At 37.9% G+C, this 15,411-nt stretch overlaps 1 protein-coding gene across 1 annotated transcript in view; it reads left to right on the forward strand.

Moving 5' to 3' along the window:
- Positions 1-15,411, forward strand: part of LOC116540207 (ceruloplasmin-like) — a 39,879-nt gene that overhangs the window by 4,664 nt on the left and 19,804 nt on the right. Inside the window, exons 5-12 of the mRNA XM_032263596.1 lie at positions 1,586-1,756; positions 2,436-2,678; positions 5,640-5,805; positions 8,501-8,631; positions 9,824-9,964; positions 10,220-10,431; positions 12,704-12,854; positions 13,917-14,129. Coding sequence (XP_032119487.1) covers positions 1,586-1,756; positions 2,436-2,678; positions 5,640-5,805; positions 8,501-8,631; positions 9,824-9,964; positions 10,220-10,431; positions 12,704-12,854; positions 13,917-14,129 — 1,428 coding nt within the window. The remainder of the gene's footprint in view (positions 1-1,585; positions 1,757-2,435; positions 2,679-5,639; positions 5,806-8,500; positions 8,632-9,823; positions 9,965-10,219; positions 10,432-12,703; positions 12,855-13,916; positions 14,130-15,411) is intronic.

Genomic DNA, 15,411 nt, shown 5'->3' on the forward strand with positions numbered 1-15,411 from the left:
AAAGGAAAGGAAAGGAAAGGAAAGGAAAGGAAAGGAAAGGAAAGGAAGAAAGGAAGGAAAGAAAAAGAGAAAGAAAGAAAGAGAAAGAAAGAAAGAAAGATTGATTCTCATTTACAGTTATGTTGATTTATGCCCTATGGTTTCAAATATAAGGCTGATGTAAAATATTTGGGACTGATAATAATTCATATATCATATTTTTATATGTTATATTTATATATATTATAACAATTTTATTCCCACTGTCCGAGGCACTTTTCTCTTTTGTTCACTCTAAGCTCACAGAGTGATCTTATCCATTCTGAGTCATTTGTTTCCATCTGTGTGTTAATGAATCTGAAATCTATAACTTTGGTTCAAACTCGTTTACTGATGATCAGGCCTGGCAACTTGACATCTCTATTTGGGTGTTTCATTGAAACACCCATATGAAAATACATCATATTCCAAAACCCATCATTTTTTCCTGCCCTGAATCTCTCCCTTCCTTCTGTGTTCCCTGCCTTGGGGAATGGCTCCAGCATGTTCCAATTAGTCACTGAAGACAAAACCCTGGGTATCATTCCTGACACTGCCCTTTCCCTCACTGCTTGCTAAATACATCAATCAAATCCCGCTACCTGTACTTCCTACACAACACTAGATCAGCTCACTCCTCTTCAGCTCCATGAAGAGCTCTAACCTAGTTCTTCTTCAGCTCTAACCTAGTTCAGGCCACTGCCATCCTTTTGCCAGATACCAGCAACAGCCTCTTAACTGCCCTCCAGTCTCAAGTGTTTCCCCTTTCAGCTGATCTCCACTTGGCTTTCTGTCTGCGAGGTGGAGGTGGGAGACTGATTCTGATTCTGTCACTCCTTTGCTTAAAATCCTTTAATGACTGCTAATTGTTCTGATGATAAAATCCAAATTCCTTTTATCTTAATTGCTGACTGGAATCTTCTCTGCAGGTATACCCCAGCAAACTCCTCATCCTTTAAGTATCAACTGAGGTGTCACTGCCTTCAGAGGTTTCCATACCCAAGATTCAATTAATCAACTCCCAAAGACTGAGTATTCCCAACTATAGAACTTTACACACTATAGTTAGTATCTTATTTATTGATGGATTCCACCCTTGATTATATGCCCTGCAAGGGTAGATAGCTGTTTTGTTCACTTTTATGAACCCAACACTTGCCATAGTGCCTGACAATTGCAAATATTCAATAAACATTTGTTGAATATACACACAGAAGAATAAATGAATTGGTATGAACAAGTTATCCTTCGTTTGAGGGGGCACGAATTTTGAGACTTTGAACAATCTCACGCGATAATGGTCATCAGATGCAGATAGGTACTGCAGAACGTTACTGATTTGAAGTAAAGATGAATATGGATTCTTTAAATTTGGCTTTATATATATTATATGGTTTTTAAAGTTTATTGTAAACGTCACAAAAACTGACAAACACATGGCAAACATTTACCTTTTTCATGTGCCCTAACAATTAACAAAACTGTATATTGTAAAAGCAGTTTTATCTTTGACAATGGTTCTAATTAATGTCTACATGAAAAGTAAGAAATGTGTTTTTTGTTTCAGGGACACTGAACGGAGACACTGAAAAAGATATTGACAGGTCTTATTTTCTGATGTTTTCTACAACTGATGAAAGAAGTAGCTGGTATAGTGATGAAAATATTCGTGCGTTTACTGAATCTGGCAAAATCAATACTAGTGATCCCGGTTTTGAGGAGAGCATGAGTATGCAATGTAAGATTAAAAAGAACTTTCTCATACATAATATCTTATAAATCTAACTTCTATGATTATATTCAGTCATTTCCCTTTGTTTAAGTTTGTTTAATTGAGTTTATATTTTTCAGCGTTTCACTGAGAGTATACTGGCTGACATGCAAATGAAAATCACTACTAAAGCCTGCTCATTTCCTAAGTCCGATAGCAAGTTTGATCCACGTTTGTTTTCTGAAGTCTGATATTGATTAAAAATAGGTGATAAAAACATAAGAAAGATGTAACTTTAAGTCATAAATATGGAATAACAAAGACATAATTGACCAAATATTTATGAATATGTGTTTTTATCCAACATAGTGTTTTTTTCAGAAATGATGTCTTCATAATCCATCACCTTTATCCTTGCTTTCTTCTTTCATGAACTTAGTCTCTATTATTTTCCTTTGTCACTGCTTCCTGCCTTTCAGGTTTTTTTTCCTCTTGCCTTTAAGCCTTTGTGCTCCCCCCACTTCTCACAATACAAAATGCATACAATCTCCTTTTCCATGAAACACAAATCAGATGTTGTAGATTATGTGTGAGAACAATGTTGACATTGGGAAGTTTATATTAATATAATAAGGAAATACATAGAATTTTTATCACGTGGCACTGATCTATCATGCCTCATGGATTAATATACATTTATTTTCAGCAATAAATGGATATGTGTATGGAAATCTGCCAAATCTCACCATGTGTGCTGAAGATAGGGTCAAGTGGTATTTTGTTGGCATGGGTGGCATGGCTGACATACACTCCATCTACCTCCACGGACAAACTCTGATCTCTCGGAATCACAGAAAGGACACCATTACGGTCTTCCCCTCCTCACTGGAAGATGCCTTCATGGTGGCCAAGGGCCCCGGAGAGTGGATGCTGGGATGCCAGATACATGGTAGGGATTTATAACTTTTGTGTAATAAATACAGACTCGGAAAACTTACAAGGTCACAACCCATTACAATGTCTTACCTTACAAATGAAGAAACTGATATCCAACATTCCTTTTGGAAACAGTCAGTGATGGAGCCCAGGTCCCTGACACCGTTTCACTCGATTACTATACATCCTTTTAAGTATATAGGATTGGGTTGCTGTTTTTACAAAAACTTTCATATCCATTGTAAGAATATAAACCCTGAGTGAGAACCCTGAGTGTCAGACAGAGCAGATATTATTACAGTTTGTTCTTTAATTAAGGAGACAAGTATCAAAATCTTATGGGAAGCACGGCAAGAAATTATGCAGAACCCAATACTTCTAATTCATTACTCAATAATTCTCCTTATTTTTGTTTATTTCCCTCTCCAATCACATTTGCCATTTAATGACAGAATGGTCAGTTATGAAGTTATTGATCTTTTCTATTATTGAATATGACCAAACTCTATATATAATCATGTAAATATTCTGTGTTATTTTTCAATCAGAAAACATAATTTTCATTAGAATTAAAGAATTTAACTTTATTTTTTTGGTAGAAAAATGGAGTTTACTTCTGATGAAAAACCTTTCTTTTTGTAAGTCCTGAACTTTGGTTAGTATCATGTCTCAATTAATTATTCAAACCACTAAATGACAAGTATTTATCAGGATTTTCTATGTGCTGCATCCCTCCCCGGGCTGTGAGAAAAAGAAGAACCACTCACAGCTATTATAACTCAAGGACTGGATTTAGGGACAAAAAGCTGTCACTTAGAAAAGATGATCACTTTCAGATTAAAATGTACACTCAGCTCCACCAATACCTCCCATCTACCTTATTCTCAGATCATGCCCTCAAGCCAGTCTTTCCACCTCAGCTCTGCAGAAAGACTACTGTCAGCCCTAGACCAAGTGAGAAAATGCCTCAAAGCCTAGTTGGCTGATGGCATCCCATCACTTTCTCCTGTGTGTCTTCTCTTTCTGTGTCCTTCTGCAGCTTTTCTGCTTTTTAATTTACTCCTTTTGGGTTTTTTTGTTTGTTTTTCTTTTTTGGTAATTACAAGAATATATCAATAGATCTTTGCCAGAAAGAAAGGTAGGAAGGAAGAATGGAGGCAATAAAGAAGGAGAATGGAAGGAGGGAGGGAAGAAAAGAGGTAGAAAAATAGGTGGTGGTAGGCAGGCAGAAAAAGTGAAAGAAGTCTAATGCAGTATAGATTAGCCTGTTCATACCAGCTCAAAAGAGCTGAGAGTTAAATAATCTAGCCGTTCAACTATTGGTAGCTTCAAACTGGTCACAATGGACGTGCTTACACCACAGAAAAATAGTACACGAATCAGAGCCAGTGTTTGGTTTTGGAGAGCTGCTTTAAGGACATGCCACTAGTCCAACTCCACCCCATCACCATCTTAACCACTGTAATAAATTCATGCAAGTACTGGAAAACCTGTTTACTGTACACTTTCACGCAACATAAACATGAACATGTAGAAACAATACACAGCTATGTTTTGTGTTTTGTTTTATGTAAGTAGATCACACTGCATATAATATTCTGTTGTTTTCATCACTGAAAGTCTTGAAGTCTCTTTTCATGTATTTCCAATACATTTAACTCATTCTTTTTAACTGTTGCATAGTTTTCCATATTTTGATTGTAGTGTAATTTATTTAACCCTTTGCCTACTGATAGATGTTTAAATTGCTACTGCTTTTTTGGTTTATTAACAATGTTATATTTAATGCCTTTTTGTATTTTTTTTTTTTTTTTTTTGGAGACAGAGTTTTGCTCTTGTTGCCTAGACTGGAGTGCAGTGGCCTGACTTGGTTCACTACAACCTCTGCCTTCTGCCTCCTGGGTTCAAGCAATTCTCCTGCCTCAGCCTCCTGAGTAGCTGGGATTACAGGCATATGCCATCATGCCCAGCTAATTTTGCATTTTTAGTGGAGACAGGGTTTCTCTGTGTTGGTCAGGCTGGTCTTGAACTCCCAACCTCAGGTGACCCACTTGCCTTGGCCTCCCAAAGTACTGGGATTACAGTCGTGAGCCACCATGCCCAGACTTAGTTAATACCTTTTCGTATGTCTTTTCATGTATGTGCAAATATTTCTCATGACTATCAAGAAGTGAAACTATATAATAGCAGAGAGCTTTTTTTTTTTTTTTTGAGATAGTCTTGCTCTGTTGCCCAGGCTGGAGTTTACCGCTTACTGCAGGCTCGATCTCCTGAGTTCAAGCAATCTTCCCACCTCAGCCTCTGGAGTAGTTGGCATTACAGGCACACACCACCACACATCACCGATTTTTTCAACATTTTTTGTAGAGATGGGGTTTTGTCATGTTGCCCAGGCTATTCTGAAACTCCTGGGCTCAAGTGAGGCCACTTGCCTTGACCTCTCAAAGTGCTGAGATTACACATGTGAGCCACTGCCTGCTTTTAATTCTAACAAATTTTACCAGATTGTCTTTCAAAAAGTCTCTACTAATTAACATTCCCACCAACAGTGCTCTGAAATTAAAACACAGGACTAATCTTCTCATGCCTTGAGTTTCTTTCTTCCTGCCAACTAGTTAATCAAATAAACCAACTAACTCATTAGTGGCTACTAGTAGTAATTTCATATCCGTGAGGGAAGAAATTCTTGGACTCTCAAATTCTTCTCAGTATATAGGTACCATCTTCACATAAGACTTGGTCCGAAGTTGGTTATTATTCTCTAATAATATACATCCCTTTAATATTCACTTTTGCATCCTGACTTGTGTACTTATTTCATACATTTTATGTTTTTCCATAGATTTCATACATCATATTTCTCAAAGAAATAGAAAGTCTCAATATTGTTGGCTAAAATTGAAAATACATCTTGACCAAGAAAATTGTCTGAATGTTTTAATAACATTCTCTTTCTGGGTTCACTGTTTTTCAGAGAGTATGCAGGCATTTTTCAACGTAAGTAATTGCCAGAAACCTTCAACAGTTGTTACTGGGACACATGTTATACATTACTATATTGCTGCTAAGGAAATTCTCTGGAACTATGCTCCATTTGGTATAGATTTCTTCACTGGAAAAAATTTAACAGCAGCTGGAAGGTAATGATTCACTGGTTATAATATTGATAGTTAAATAATTAACATAATTGAAATCTTTCATAATCTATTTACTCCTAAAAAGGATTTAGGCATCTAATTAAAATATATTGATAAAATAAATATGAAAAAATAATTGGAAAATTTTGAAACCCAGGAGCATTGCTAGACAAAATTCTTCTCTAAATCCCTGGCAGACAATGTAAAGGAAAACGTACTACTCATCTTTTTCCTAGTGCAAAACTTTAAAATGGATTTATGTTATACTTCTGAAACATTTAACAGCGTAAGACAATGTCATCAATAACATTTTATAAAAAATTTTAAACATTCTTTATTATTTATATGTAACTTATACACTCTTGCTAATATCTGAAGGCATAATTAAATCATCAAATGTGATATCCTTAAACTATATTCTATAAATATTAACTCAATAACACCTAATAATATATTAGCAATTATTATCTTAATAACCAAAAGCTAACACTAAAATACATTACTCTGGCATTAGCAATTAAAAGTGGGCAAAAAGTTTTTCTGATAGTCCAACTGCTAAGTATATTTACCAGATTGAGGACAACAGGAGATTTAATTCTTCTGGCCTATTGAATGAAGATACATGTTAGAACAAAGTTCTAAAACCACCAGAAGATATTGTTCTTTACAATGTTTATTTTTCTCTAATTCACTCACAGGAATTTTAGAAAGCAAAGAATACTATGTCAAGTAGACAGTTTCTCTTCTTTTTTAAAATTATTTATTGATACATGATATATGTACAGATTTATGGGGCATGGTGATATTTTGATATGTGCATACAGTGTATGATACCTAAATCAGAGAATTTGGCATGTTCATTGCCTCAAACATCCATTATTTCTTTGTGGTGGAAACATTTCAAATTTTTTCTTGTGGCTATTTTAAAATATACGATTTATTATTGTTAACCATAGTCACCCCACTGAGCTGTTGAACACTAGGGCATATTTCTTCCAATTAATTGTATGTTTCTACCCATTAACCAGCTTCTCTTCACCATCCATTCCTCTCCACCACCACCCCCACAGTGGTATATTCAGGTGGATGCACATGAGCAACAGCTATGGCAGGCAGGGCAAGTCGATCCCCAGTACCCAAGATGGCACACTTGGGTAAAAGCAGCAGTAGACAGATGTGCCTGTCCTCAGACTCCAGGACAACATCTAGATGGTCTGGTCTCATGTCTACTAAAAGTGCATTCAGGTGTGTGGTAGCCCTACTCCTGAAAGGGCAGTGTTTGCTATTAGTGGCAGTCGCTCCAGGCAGGTGGCTCTCAGGCTCTGGAGAGGGCACGCACAGCTTTCTTTGCTCTGGGGCAGCCTCCCTGGTACACTGCACAGCCCATCCCCCACAATGTAGAACACCATATCCGCTAGAGTGCTGGGGACCCGGCCACTCTACTGGATCCAGCTAATGTCACAGTGCATCAGCACTCTGAGTGGACACAGGGGCATGTCAGTGAAGTTCTAGGGATGTGGAGATACATGGGCTGTTGAGCCCTGGGGCAGGATGCAGTCTGGTGGGGGCTAGTCTCTCAAAATGGTTCCATGCTATAGCTATTTGGGTCTCAGGGGTTGTGTGGGACCCGGAATGAACTCCATCTCTGGAATGATGCCATTGTATCAACTCCAAGCCGCTCTCTCTACTAGTCTCACAGCCTGCAAGGGCTGAGGGGCTCTCCTGTGGCTAGGATTGCAGGAATTCCCGGTAGAAGTGTGGACTCCTGGGGATCTCTCACTTACCTTTTTTCCCACACTGGGGAGCCTCTCCTGGCTCCCAGCCAATCTGAGCAGTGATGGCTGCCTTGCTTCCCTCTCCTTCTGTGCCTCAGAAGTTCTTTGACATTTTCCTGCCAAATTCCAGTGTTCTCTCTTAGATGCTCTGTCCAGCTTGTGATTATCTACTCAGTGATTTGGTCCTTGTGAGTATGAGTGCTGGTTGTCCGTAGTCCTTTTCTTACATTTTAAGCTCATCAATAAATTACTCAATCTGTGTAATGGAAATTTCTCATTAAATGTCAGAAACATAACTGGGCTTAGAGCAAAAAACTAGATTTAGCTTTAAGGCTTACTGCCATTTTATACTGACTAAAATAAGTATGAATTAATAGATTCATTTTGCTTGATTCTCCTGGCTATAAAATTCTATGATGTTTTTGGCACAGCAAGTTACTTCATTATTAGGAAATACCTTTTCTCAGAGGCTCCATTTTTATTATAATAATTTAAAAAATAATAACGTCTCTCTTTTTTATATTATAGCATCCTACAAATAGTTTTTTTAATAGCAATATTTGTTATTACCTGCTTGAAAAAAGTCAGATATAATATCTTTTTATCCCAAAAGGAAGTTTGCAGGCAAATAACTAGGTAGATACATACAGATAATTATATATATGTGCACAGACAAAAAACAGAAAGGATATTTACAGAAAATGTTGACTGTGGTAATATATAAATGGTGGGATTACAGAGATTTCTGTTTTCTTTGTTGTGTTTTTCTTTCTTTTCCAAATGTTTGACAATGAGCATGCATTACTTTTATAATCAGAAATAAATTGCAAATATTTTAAACAGATGTGTTTGGATTCTTTCTTTCTTTTCACTTGATAACTGTAAATATAAAAGTTCTTTGTGTATCTACTTTCTTTGCACAGTGAATCCCGGCTATTTTTTGAACAAAGTCCAACCAGAATTGGAGGAACTTACAAAAAACTGGTTTACCGTGAATACACAGATGCTTCCTTCCAAACACAGAAGGCAGGAGAAGAACATCTTGGAATCCTTGGTGAAATTCTATTCATAGCTTGTGGGGTTATAAACATTATTTATTAATATTATGCAATCAAAACAGTATTCACCAATTCACAGTTATAGATTTCAGCTGTAATCTACAGCCTTATGAAAATAATACATTGATTCACCCAATGACTTTTTATTTTATTTTATTTTATTTTAGACAATCTTGTTCTGTTGTCCAGGCTGGAGTGCAGTGGTGTGATCTCTGTTTACTGCAACCTCCACCTCTGAGGCTCAAGTGATCCTCTCACCTCAGTCTTCAGAGTAGCTGAGACTACAGGAATGCAACATCATACCCAGCTAATTTTTGTGGTGTTTTTGTTTTGTTTTGTTTGTTTTGTTTTTTGAGACAGGATCTCACTGTCCCCCAGGCTAGAGTGCAGTCGCACAATCTCAGTTCACTGCAACCTCCGCCTCTCAGGTTCACAGGTTCCAGTGATTTTCATGCCTCAGCTTCCCACAAAGCTGGGACCACAGGCACACACCACCACACCTGGATAATTGTTGTATATTGTAGAGACAAGGTTTCACCATGTTGCCCCGGTTGTTCTCAAACTTCTGGGCTCAAGCCATCTTCCCATCTTGGCTTCCCAGAGTGCTGGGATTACAAATGTGAGCCACTGAGCCCAGCCCACTCAGTGATTTTAACTACACTCTTTGTTCCTATAAATCCAAAAAGACTAATATATTCATCTAATATCTAATATCTTTGATCCAAAGTGACTTTATAAGACCTTGAATCATCTAGACTTTTCTGGGTTTATGGTATCATCCCTTTAATTTCTTCCTAAAAGAACTTTACTGTGGCTCAGGCCTGTAATCCCAGCTCTTTGGGAGGCCGAGACAGGTGGATTACCTGAGGTTGGGAGTTTGAGACCAAGCCTGACCAACATGGGGAAACCCGTCTCTACTAAAAATACAAAACAATTGAGCCTGGCGAGGTGGCACATGCCTGTAATCCCAGCTACTTGGGAGGCTGAGGCAGGAGAATCACTTGAACTCGGGAGGCAGAGGTTGCTGTGCGCCAAGATTGTGCCATTGCACTCCAGCCTGGGCAACAGGTGAAGCTGTCTCAAAAAAAATACCAAAAAAAAAAAAAAATAATAACTTTACTCAAGTAATGCAACCTGACAATTACTTTATGAAATCCAAGGATAACTACTAACTCTGTTGTTTTCTAGGCCCTGTTATTAAGGCAGAGGTGGGAGAGATCATCAAAGTCACTTTCTATAACAATGCTTCCCTGCCACTCAGCATTCAGCCTCATGGACTGCATTACAACAAGAGCAATGAAGGTTCATTCTATGAAACAGCTGGAGGAAGTAAGTAGTGCTCAGGGGAGGTCCAAGTGAGCCATACTGCTATATAATGTCAGCAAGTAATATAACTCCTATTGTGCAGCCAAACTGTCACAGTGTAACAGCTCTGTGTACTTATTGTGGCAGAGTTATTACTTCAGTTCCTATTCGACTGTCACCCGAAGAGAAAGATCTGTCCTTGCTCTCAGAGATCTCACAGTCTAGATTAGTGTACATATGGTCTTAGGTTCTATTCTATAAATGTTTATTTTTTGCTAGGTACCCCTTCACCTTCCTCACATGTAAATCCTGGCACAATATTTGTCTATACATGGGAAGTTCCAAACTATGTAGGTCCCACCTCCACGGATCCCAACTGCTTGACCTGGTTCTATTACTCTTCAGTAAATGGGACAAGAGACACCAACAGTGGCCTTCTGGGGCCTCTCCTTGTGTGTAGAAATGGAAGTCTTGGAGAGGATGGCAAACAGGTGAGTCCTGAGGCATACGGCCAGGTAAGTCTTGGTGAGAGCTGCCTAAGACAGAACTGCAGAGGAATGGCAATGTCTCAGGGCCAGAGGAATCAGCAGCTTCAATGTCTGTGTACTGATGTCTCCCAATTCTATTCTTTCCTCAATGAAACACCTGTATTTTCCTCTGCCCAATAAAACTGCACCCTGGCATGTCCCACAGACATCTCGACCTTCCGGACAGACTTTTACTGTCCCTCCCTTCCCTAAATCAGCCTCTTTTCTTTTTTTTTTTTTTTTTTTTAATTTATTTTATTGTATTTTAGGTTTGGGGGTACATGTGAAGAACATGCGAGATTGTTGCATAGGTACACACGTGGCAGTGTGATTTGCTGCCTTCCTCCCCATCACCTACATCTGGCATCTCTCCCCTTGCTATCTCTCCCCAACTCCCCTCCCCACACCGTCCCTCCCCTTTTTCCCCCAAACAGACCCCAGTGTGTAGTGCTCCCCTCCCTGTGTCCATGTGTTCTCATTGTTCAAAACCTGCCTATGAGTGAGAACATGCGGTGTTTTATTTTCTGCTCTTCTGTCAGTTTGCTGAGAATGATGGTTTCCAGGTTCATCCATGTCCCTACAAAGGACATAAACTCATCGTTTTTGATGGCTGCATAATATTCCATGGTGTATATGTGCCACATTTTTCCTGTCCAGTCTATCATCGATGGGTATTTGGGTTGGTTCCAGGTCTTTGCTATTGTAAACAGTGCTGCAATGAACATTCGTGTGCACGTGTCCTTATAGTAGTACGATTTATAATCCTTTGGATATATACCCAGTAACGGGATTGCTGGGTCATATGGAATTTCTATTTCTAGGCCCTTGAGGAATCAGCCTCTTTTCTTCCTCCATTCTATCTCTTAGTTAATAATATCACCAAACCCTGGACTTTGATCAACAACTCCTTCTGTCTCACCTCCACATTTATCACTAAGTCTCCAATACCTCTGTATTATTTTAGGCACAAGAATTCCTTTCTTTCTTAACTTCTGTCTCCACTCTTATCTTGCTTTAATACAGCTAGTCCACATCCCTTCCTAAGGAATCTGGTTATAGCACTCTCTGCAGTAAAAATCTCCCCACAATTTGTTGGCTCAGAAGCCAACACATCAGATCCTGACAACTCCTTCAGATTCATGTCCCCTCCCACTCCTACATTGCAGAATTAGCTTCTTCTAATTGGCAAAGTAGAGTTCTGCAGTGTGGTGGAATTAGCTCATTAGACTCTGAGTAAGGAAGGCTATTTCACATCTCTGATTTTCCCCTCTTCTCTCCATCTAGAATGGCCTTTCCTCACTGTTTGATCTGCCAAAAGGGGGAGACATTTTTGAAACATAGACTGAGAGTACCTTCCTTTGGACAATGTTCCTTAACTAAAGTTAGTTGAAGCTCCTGCAGGTTACCATAGTCCTTTCGGTATGTTTCTATCAGAGTATTTATCCATGCAAGTGTTTTTATTGGCCTGTTTCTTCCACTAGACTGTTTCTAGTGGAAGTATACACAAGACTTTCTGGAAAGTTTCTAGAAAGTATACACAAGATTTTATTAATTTTTTATAATAACCACAGCTACCCTTGGGCATATAATAGGTGCTCAATAAATGTTTGTTAAATGAACTTCCCTTTTTTCTCAGAAGTGAACTAATATCTAGTTATTTTCTACATTTATATAAAAAAGTATAGGTAACGAAGCTTTAAAATCCATAAATATATGTATAACAATGTATGTCTCATTCAAAATTATAAATATATGTTTATATTTATCTATATAATGAGTCATATTTATAGTGTCATTCGTATAATACATATAATTTTTATATTTAATCTAGAAATATGTATATATTTAATTTGTTCAAAAGCCCTTAAAATTCAGACTTTCTAGAATTGAAAACTATGTATTTAACTTACTTTCCATAGAGTACATTATGTTAAAAGCCACTATAAATATCTTATGGTTTAGTTTATGAAGTTTAGATATAGGAATCCCTGGAGTAAACGCTTTGTATGTAAAAAGCCATAGAGATTTCTCCCAACTTCTTAGTTCTATGATAATTCATTCACTGTGACTTGTTCCTTTCTATGGACTATCCAAAATCAGGAAGTCAATTGATCAAATTTTTCACAAATACACAATCTCCTGTGTGGGAAATCTTGTATGTAGATCAACCATTTGGCTAGATTTGAATATGGACCATCTATACCATGTCTATTCCTTTTTTTATTCTCATCCACAGAAAGGTGTAGACAAAGAGTTTTACCTACTTGCCACAATATTTGATGAAAATAAAAGTTATCTCTTGGATGAAAATATCAGAACATTTATCACAGAGCCTGAAAATGTAGATAAAGAAGATCCAGACTTCCAAGCCTCAAATAAGCTATCCTGTAAGAAAAAAAAAAAAACTTACAAGATAAACGCATTAAACACTTACTTAAATTTATTTTGCTAAAGAATTACAGATTAAAAGAGACTTAGGATTTTCCCACAATGGTTGGCTAATATATTTCCTTTAAATACCATTACCCAGACAGGTGCAGTGGCCCACGCCTATAATCCCAACACTTTGGGAGGCCAAGGCGGGTGGATCACCTGAGGTCAGGAGTTTGAGACCAGTCTGGCCAAAATGGTGAAACCCCGTTTCTACTAAAAATATAAAGATTAGCCGGGTGTGGTAGCACATGCCTGTAATCCCAGTTACTTAGGAGGCTGAGGCAGGAGAATCACTTGAACCCAGGAGACAGATGTTGCAGTGAGCCAAGATCATGCCATTACACTCCAGCCTGGGGGACAAAGTGAAACTCCATCTCAAGAAAATAAATAAATAGATATATAGTAAGTAAATATCATTTCCCAAGAAGAATATTGTTTATTACGGTGATTATTTTGAATTCAATTTACCAAACATTTACCAACACCTCTTCGTGCAATATATTTTATCTACATCTAAATGTGAAAAGTCATGTACTTCTCTATTGCCAAATTCATAGAGTGGGTGGAGTAGGGTGTTTGTTGAGCTGGTTGGGTGGGTGAGTGGGTGGCTGGTTGGTTGGTTGTTGGTTTGTGAAGACTGTGCAGTGTAGTGAGGAAAGGGTTGCTCTGGAATCTGGAGATTTGGACTTTGGTCTTAACAGTTTCATTCATTAGCCATGTGACATTGGACAAGTAACTACTTGTCTGGCCTTGATTTCCTCAACTCTAAAAGGAAGGGGTGGACTGGAATAATCCAATGAAAGTATCATGGAGTTCTGTCATTCTCTAATTTCTATAATGTCATTTTAGCCCCCATGAAGTGGTTAAATAACGATAAAGGAGAGGAAAGTTGAAAAAATTTGCTTTGCTGTTTTTACATGAATGAGCTGCTTTTTGATTAGTGCTTTGTTTGATTTCAAAAGATATAAAGAACCAGTAAATTAAATACTCTTTTCTCTGTTACAAATGCCTTGTAGCCATAAATGGATACATGTATGGAAATCTGCCTGGACTGGATATGTGCTTAGGAGACACCGTTTCATGGCACATTTTTAGTGTGGGAGCAGAGGAAAATTTACACGGGATATATTTTTCAGGAAATACCTTCACTTCTTTAGGAGCAAGAAAGGATACAGAAACTGTGTTTCCTCATATTTCTAAGACACTTTTGATGACACCTGATTCTACAGGTAAGCAGGTGGGTCTTCTCATTCAGCCTGAAACATCAAAGTATGCAGAAGCACTATCTTTATATGCACTGAATATTCTGTACAAGAAAAAAAAATGAACTGATACAAACAGTGCTTGAGAAATCTTTGTCCTGTTCCACTTCATTTATAGGAGCCTTAGTATTTCCTATACACATAAATCCCCTCAGTCTTTTCAGGCCCTCTTCCTAGGCCTTTAGGCTTTAAGCCATCCCAATGCTCTTCAAAAATGATGAAGATATTTTAAACCCTTTAAACTCATTTCTATTCTATTGCCTTCTGCATTTCTTACTCTTCTGTCCATTTGTTTCCCAGGTCTTCCTCCTGCTTTGCCCTTACCCTACTGCCTTCTCCCTTCTTCTTTCTATCCTCCTTACTAGCTTTGCTCTCTAGGTAAGTGTTTTAGCTTCAGTGAGATTGATCCTTCCTGGTAACATTTCTTTTTTTTTAAAGAAGGCACCCCATATCAAAGAACTGTGTGGGGATCAAAGGAAACCAGCCTTCCTTCTGAACCTAGTTTCCTCATTCGTAAAATAGGAATTGCAAAAACTTGTAATTTGCAAAAAGGAATAGACAGTGATCAGATGACATAGGTAAAGTATAGTAAAGTGCTGGCATACATTAGACTGTCAATAAATGCTAGTTTCTTCTTTAACCCAGTAGATCCACCTTCATCCCACATACCTGCCCCCTGAAAAATCCATCTATCTTGGTCAAAAATGACTGATACCAACCAAAAACTGGCTATATGATAAACTACTGTGTAAATGCCATGAATTGGTATCTTGACTCTTTGTGATGCCAAATATTCATTTGACTACATTTTCTTCATTTCAGAATTTAAACTTTCACTTTTCAAACAAGCAAAAGTTGTGATTCAGACTGATTGGAGGGGGAAAAAAAGCACTTTCTCTGGTGCTTTTTCTCTCCTCTTTGTTAGAGGATGTACCTGCATGCTCATTCAGGGACAATTTACTGCTTTTTCCTGCGCCAGTCCTTCCTCTCCTTTTCCCTGCAGGTGTTTTTCTGAATTTAAAAACTACCACGTCTCATTCTTTCCCAAGCCATATCAACTGTAGCAAACATGTGGAGACATGTACACCATGTGTTAAGCACTGTACTAGAGACTATACAGGGATCATTTCAATTTAAACAAATTCTTTTTCTCAAACTCTCTGAGTCTGAAGGTTTTGCTTCCTTGTGCATATTCTTAAACCTTACCCTCCACAAAAGTAACAGCAACAACAGAAATATGTAGAGTTGA

This window comes from Sapajus apella, unplaced genomic scaffold (assembly GCF_009761245.1).
Source record: "Sapajus apella isolate SASKATOON/1434 unplaced genomic scaffold, GSC_monkey_1.0 scaffold4, whole genome shotgun sequence".
NCBI lineage: Eukaryota > Metazoa > Chordata > Mammalia > Primates > Cebidae > Sapajus > Sapajus apella.